Source organism: Ruditapes philippinarum, unplaced genomic scaffold (assembly GCF_026571515.1).
Source record: "Ruditapes philippinarum isolate M1 unplaced genomic scaffold, ASM2657151v2 ctg4435_1_1_1_1, whole genome shotgun sequence".
In the NCBI taxonomy this organism is placed as follows: Eukaryota; Metazoa; Mollusca; class Bivalvia; order Venerida; family Veneridae; genus Ruditapes; species Ruditapes philippinarum.
Genome location: NW_026866652.1, coordinates 59,397 through 67,143, shown reverse-complemented (window position 1 = coordinate 67,143; position 7,747 = coordinate 59,397). Strand labels below are relative to the sequence as shown.

General features: G+C 32.7%; 1 protein-coding gene across 1 annotated transcript; it reads left to right on the top strand.

The window, feature by feature from the left end:
- The first annotated feature begins 1,378 nt into the window (after positions 1 to 1,378).
- Positions 1,379 to 3,294, top strand: LOC132733231 (probable palmitoyltransferase ZDHHC24). Its single transcript, XM_060719832.1, has one exon. The coding sequence runs from the start codon at positions 1,427 to 1,429 to the stop codon at positions 2,303 to 2,305; it is 879 nt and encodes a 292-aa protein (XP_060575815.1). The 5' UTR covers positions 1,379 to 1,426; the 3' UTR covers positions 2,306 to 3,294.
- The last annotated feature ends 4,453 nt before the right edge of the window (positions 3,295 to 7,747 follow it).

Below are 7,747 nucleotides of genomic sequence, written 5' to 3'. Positions count from 1 at the left end.
AGTTCCATTTGGCTCATAATATTCAAACTTTATAGGAGGATTGCTATTTGAAGGAGGTAATACTATATTTAATTTCCATGTCTTACAAAATTAATGCTTCATCCTTAAAATAAGAAAAACAACACTTTTGGGCATATAATATTCCACCTAGCGGTGCTCTTGTTTTCTCAATTTCTGATCTGATAGAGTACTGTTTGATCATATCGGAAATTATGAGTTACTCCATATTTGAATGATTGTATTGTAACCATTTGTAAGTAAAACAAAATAAGAACAAACTGTCGTTTAGAAGCAAAGAAAATGTTGAAAATCTAAGAATTTTATTACTAGTATGAGTGGTTAAAAGTTTAACACATTTATTAAGTCATCATAAAATGGGTTTAAGCACTGTTTTGACAATTTTGAGGGGCAATTGAAATGGTTAAAATCTGACAAATGATACTGGATTGAAAGTTATAAGCTTTTGATTTCTGGCTCTGCTCTGTCGGCTGACTAATTTTTGGGATGTCTGTGGCCGAATGGGAATGGTCGTTGACTTCAAAATACTTTCCCCTCACCATTGTGGGTTCGAATCCCAACAGGGACTTTGGATCCCTTCATGTGAGGAAGCTTTCCAGCTAGCTCAGTGGTTCTGCTCTGGTGGTCTTTGTGCGTGAAAAAATGCATAGGGCACCCGATGTCTTCTTCCACCAGTAAATCTGGAACGTCACCATATGACCTATACTGTGTCAGTGTGACGTAAAGCCCAATCAAACAAACTGACTAATTATCGATTTTTATCTTGAAATAGACTAATTTGAATTGAAGAAGTTCTGCATGTCAAACAAACTGTTAAAGGTTCAGAAAGGTCTACCTCAATAATCTAAGCTCTGTACATTGTTGATATATAATTTGATCTTATATGTGATCAGCAATGATTTTTTTTCTATTTTCAAAACAACCTGTGACTTTCTGACAGAGAAAATAATAATGCAATAAATCAGAAAAGGGGTCAACATTGAAATAAATATTCTGGCAACTGAGAATTTCAATTCCATTTAAAATGCATGGTACATTATTATAATAATCATAGGCTACCTGTAGTGACAGCTTTCTGTCTTCTAGCTGATAATTCATCTGCTGTAACTTGAAAAATGTGCACAGGGCATATTAGGGGAGAATATAAGCATATGTACATGTAGGGGAAAAAAACTGTACCTATTTTGAGCTAGGGTAAACAACCTATATTCGGCTGTAAAATACAGGGAAAAAGTCACTGATTAGAAGCCAGATTGTTGTTACGAAATAGTGATATCTCAAAATTATTATTAATAAGTTTATATAGGTTGCTGCAATAGGCCAGATGTAGATTTCCTTATTTTATTGAAGTGTTTGTAACTATTAAACTTATATATTTTATATTTTTTTATGATTTCAGTTTGCCACGATGACACATTTTCCAGCTGGCCCTGTAACAAAGTCACTGCAGTTACCTAGCAACAGATATGATGCTGTAGGCCTTCTTACATTCAGTATTGGTGGTGTCTTTCTACTCTGGTACGAAGTTTGCCATATCCTTCCTAAATACTATCCAGTAGTTCATAACAATCCTGAAGAAGAGAAGTTAAGATTCCAGGAACTATGTATTCACTATGCCGTCACAGCATTCTTTGCTGTAAACATTTATGGAAACATGTACAAAATTGTAACAATGAACACATCTAGGACAAGGTTCAGATTTATCTCATTTTCCCTACTACCTGAAGGCTGGCGATACTGCTCTGATTGTGACCTTAACCTTCCTCCAAGGTCATATCACTGTAAGCTTTGTGACACCTGTATTCTTAAACGGGACCACCATTGCTGGTTTACAGGTTGTTGTATTGGCTATTACAATCATAGGTACTATGTTGCCATGGTAACACATATGGTGATGGCTGCCCTGTACTGTAATATTTTCAATTTGACCTTTGTGGTGTCGGTGAAAGGTCATCTTACTCTTTATACGTTCTTATCGTACATTGCACCGCATATGGGATGGTTAATGGGTTACTATGACCTGTATGTGTTTGCAATCACCTTCTTGACAACGGTTGGCACGGTGATGTTGGGACTATTGTCGTGGTTGCTATACATTCAGATTTATCAAATCATATTTGGACAAACTAGATATGAAGGGAAGAAGAATATAAAAAAGTACAATAATGGAATTCTGCATAATTTGAAAGAGGTACTGGGTAAAAGATGGTACCTGATTCTTCTGTTTCCATGGATACCATCACCTTTGATAGGAAGTGGGACACAGTTCAAGGTCAAAGGTGACTGATTGATTTAAAAGTGTAAACTGCATAATATGTGTGTGGAATAATTTGTTGACATATTCTACGCAAAAAAAAACATCAACAAAAAACAATTGCAGATAGTATTTAAGTCAAGTTACAAGTTTGTTGATAGAGTAATTAGAATCAAATGAGAAGAAATTTTATTCCTGAGCATGGATGCCCCTTGGTGTTGGAACTTAGATTAAAAAAGATAAAATGTTCATTAGAAATATTATATAGCTCAAGCAGAAAAATAGCATTTTTTTTTAAATTTACAAATAGCACTAGAACTGTAGCTACAACCATAAAGTGTTTAGGGATTCAAATAAAGATTATAAAGTAAATGAACTGATAGCATTTTTGTTCCAGTATCAAGGATGTAATTTGGAATTAATTTTTGCTTGATTTTTAAGTGAAATAATGATGAAGAACTGTGAACATTTATAAACAGATGCATAAAATACACATAGACAACAACTGACCGAAAAATATCAGGTGCCTATTTTTAGGTACCTGGAGCAGCATGAAATCTCAATATTATTTTGTGGAATGGATTGATAAGAAACAAGTAGAATATTTCAACTTTGAAAGTGTTAAGCATGTGAAAGGGACATACTTTCGTCAAAAAAAAAAAAAAATCTGACTGATGCCTGGATTGAAATTTATTGTAATTTTTTAACAACTTGGTGATCCAGAGAGACAATATGAACTGTCATCTACAACTACCGGTTTAATATTTCTGGATTCTATTTTAAGAACTTGATACAAAATATTAAACACTGGTGTTTTCTTTTTGGATTAATGAGCAAAGTAAATTCAAATCTAAAGACTGATGATTTGGTAACTGATTTTAACTTTATATATTGTGTGTGAAAAATTATGATGCTACAAGAAGTTCGATGTAAACCATCTTGCTGTGTTGTGAACTTAATGGCACCAGGTAAGTGGCACATAGTATAGATTAGTTGATTATATGAACATGTGATCTTATATTATAGATTGACCTTTTATATAATTATATATATATATATATATATACATATTTTTTTTTTTTGATATTTATGCTTTTGGTTTATTTAAGATTTTGATTTTCTTCCCAAGCAATAACTCCAAATGATATCTCATATCCTATCCAGATAGGGTTTACTGTTATGATACTATATTTAAATATTAGATTAGGATTGCAGTAATAATACACTGGAATACAAATACTCTAATGGTTATAATGAATTAAATAATTATATAACTGTTTTTATAAAAAATCTGGTAAGGGACAAAACTACATGCCCACAATGGTATGTTTTATAGAATTTTATTTTCAACTTTTGACAGCATATTATAATGTGTGTAATTATGATATTATATGTATAGTCAGTGTTTCATCATTCTAGAATTTCAAAATTATGGGGAATTGTCCCCCACTCAAATGAAAAATGTGGGGGATTTGTAAAAAATGCGGGGGACATGCATTTACCTAACAATATGACATACTGAAAATAATTCATTTATCTTTAAGGCTTTTTTGACAGCTATCGTACACTCAATAACGGAAATAGAAAAATAACATATTGACGAATACTACAATACACTGGCGAGATGACCAATTCGGCTGATACACGCGATTTAGTACATATTTTAGTCATTACCGCGAGTGAAAACAAATATGGCTGAAGCATTCAAGCAGGTAGTTCAAGATATGAAGATAAAAAAAGATCATCAGATGCGCGACTTGGCGCATTGACTTCCTTAAAATGCGCGATTTGCACATCGCGCAATCGCGCTGCCTAAATGCAACACTTGTATAGTCCAATACATTAAAATATTGGATTGTGATTATTGTACTCCAACATCATATTTATCATTGTTTTGAAAATATTGGATTATGAATGCTTATAAACACTTATTTTATCCAATATTTGGCTACACACAATATATTTTATTATTTGATAATGAATGAAGTGATCCAATATTTAGTAAAAAAGCTGATTTCAATATTGGATTATGAATGCTTTAATCCAGCACTCAGTAATTATAAATACTAGAACTATATCAAATAAAACTATAAGAATTTTAGGACAGCATTGAAATATTGTATTTTGTGTGCTGAGTCTATAATTGATTATTAACACAGTACTTTTTTAGCTCACCTGTCACAAAGTGGCATGGTGAGCATTTGTGATTGCTTTTTTGTCTGTAAGTCCATCTGTCATCCGTTGGTAAACTTTTACTTTAAACAACATCTCCTCATAAACCACTGAGCAAATTTCATCCAAACTTCACAGGAATGTTACTTTGGTAGTCAACTTTAAAAATCGTTCAACGAATTTAATTCAATGCAGAACTCTGGTTGCCATGGCAACCAAAAAACTTAAAAATATTCTTTTTAAAAAGCCAAAAGAGCTAGGGCTCAAATATTTGGCATGAAACTTTGTCTAGTCAGTGTCTACCAAGTTTGTTCAAATAAAAGCCCTGGGGTCAGAATTATCTCCCCCGGGGGTCATTGATTTTCCTTTGTATTTAGTAAAAACTTAAAAAAATCTTCTTTAGATAAAACCCTAAAAGCTAGAGCAGCTAAGATTTAGCATGAAACATTTTTAAATGGTTGTCTACCAAGTTTGTTCAAATAAGGACCCTGGATTTAAAATTGGCCCAGCCCCTGTGGTCATTGATTTTCCTTATATGTGTATAGTAAAAACTTAAAAAATCTTGTAATAAAAACCCCAAAGAGCTAGAGTTTAGATACTAAGCATGAAATATCTTCTAGTGAGTGTCTACTAAGTTTGTTCAAATTAAAGCCCTGGGGTCAAAATTGACCCTTCATGGGAGGTCATTGTTTTCCCTATATTTGTTTAGTAAAAACTTAAAAAATTTCTTTTATAAACTCCAAAGAGCTAGAGCTTCGAAATTTATCATGAAATATCTTCTAATGGGTGTTTACCAAGTTTGTTCAAATATAAGCCCCCTTGGTGAAAATTGGCCCCGCCCCGGGGGCCTTTATGCAGGTGAGCAATTTTAGGGCCATCATGGCCCTCTTGTTGTTTGATTACCCATCTGCTGAAAATCTTAATCTTCTATTCAATTTTAGAGTTAGGATTGAAATAATAACAAATGAAAATCAACATAAACTTCAAACAGTTATTTAGAATGTTATTTTTAAAAGATAATGAAAAAAAACTGAACACAACTGAAATTTATTGAAAAAGAGGCTAAATTATATTACATCACGCAGATAAATATCAAAATAAGCAAACATGTTCACAAAAGACACTCTATGTTTTGTTTTTTTGATCAGTACTTACAAATGTTGAATAATTAAAGTTATTGACTTTGACTAAAATAATTAATGCCCTTTTTTTTACTTAGAATTTACATTGTAGTTTGCTAATACCACCTCAGATATTTTCATATTCCATTGCCAGATGGCTTTGAGACAAGTTAAAACTTGAAGCACTTCTTTGAGAGCATCATAGGACTCTTTCCATTTCCTTAGCACCAACAACATCATTATCATCCATTATCATCATCAGATGATAATATTACAGGCCTGTTTTTTATTGTCTTCCCATACGCTTGTTCTTAGTGGCTTTATTACCAGCAGCAGTTGCATCAGTGTCATAAGCTGACATTCTATTGTTTTTGTCTTAGTCTTCTTTGAGATATTAGCAGACCTGAAATATTTATGAATAGATGATAATAATAATAATAATAATAATAATAATAATAATTCCAAATTGAATGTCTCAATACCGGTGTATACGGTGGAAGTCAATGCATTGTGTAATTTTACTCTTACATACATGAAAATAATAGTAAAACTAAGAAAAGTCTGCACTTATGATACAAAATAAGACTAACATTTTTCTGACTTAAAATTTTCAAAAATGACTACCGGTTATGTCCTCTCTTTAATATTGAGGAAAAATGTATCTACCTGTCCAAATGAACGTAGCCTTAAGCTATGTCCACTTATTCCGTTTTGAAACACAATTATTGACTTGGTAAAAGACAAAGAATGTAAACAATAATCATTTGTTAGGTCATTACAAGTGTTGAATAACAAAGGATTGGTTAAATCTCCGAAAATATTTTAGAGGTTCCTTTATAATCTCTTATTGGCTGCAGTTGGTTCTGCCTTCGAAAAGGAATTTCATTTCCTCTCAATATTTTTATCAGTGTTCTGTTTTCTGCCTTTGTCTTCGCCAAAGCGTTTGATGAAGCCAATACTTTCTTCCTAAAAAATGCTTTATTTTAAGATTATGTTTCAGGCCTAATTCCATCATTTCCTGTTTTAGGTTGATTATTAACATCTAGTGTCCTCTCCGCTAGAGGTTTTCTCTCCTTTTGTTTGTGTAGAATTCAATGGATGATTTGTAGTAACATGTTCAAACAGATTTTGTTAAATCTTTTTGACACACCAGACTTTTTACAGTCGGATGTCAATAAGAAAGTGATTGTAAAGTGAGACAAATGAGAAATGCATTTCAGAATATTTTGGTCTTAGATCTAAAATGTATGCTTTCAGTTGTAATAATCAGGAGGATAAATGTGCTAAAGGCATAGCAAAAGTGGTAGTCAAAGAATTATGACTTCAAAAGTACAAAGATATATTTGTTAAAACAAAGTTTTCTCTCAACTCTTTCCGATGTTCACACTCCCATATTACATTAATTTTGTAATTATGACATCTGATATAGTCTAGTCTAGCTATTGTTTTATTGTAATTAGCTATTTGCTTTTCATCACGTCCACCTAAGCACGGACAAGAATGGTACCAGTCTCCCAAAAATTCATAGATTTCTTTAGTATCAGGATCATATCCATCCACTAAATAAGGTCCGACTCTATATTCACGCCCGCTATTCATTTTGTGATTGATATTTTTTCCCTTCTAAAAATTTAACCAATTCATCCAATCGTACATTGCGGTGCATCGATGTACTTTGTTTTCTGGAATAAAGTTGTTTTCTTTTTTTCGTCTGATATACCTACCTACAGGCAAATCAGTACTGATAGCCATCAAATATAGACTGGTGGCGTCAAATCCGTATATTGACTGACATATTTCATTAGTTTCTTTCCTTATATGAGTTTTTCCAACTGCGTGATGCCAACAAAACTAAAGAGGGCCCGCCGGTTAAATTATTCATAAATGTTTCATATAAATTGATGTCGTAGGGTTGTGTTAAAGAGAATGAAGCTCCGCTTTTTTGTCCGTAGTCAAACATCATTTTTCTTGCAACACCAGGCACGGAAACAAAATCTTTGAAAATATTAGAATTTTTTTTATCTGTTCTATTGAAAACCCAATTTTTAACCAGGTTTTCCGAAGGAAAAAACTGGTTATTAGATTGAGGTATGTCGGCGGGCGGGCGTAAACAATTTCTTCTGTGCACAACTCCACCTACATTTCTCAACAGATTTTGACCAAACTTTCACAGAAGCTTTGT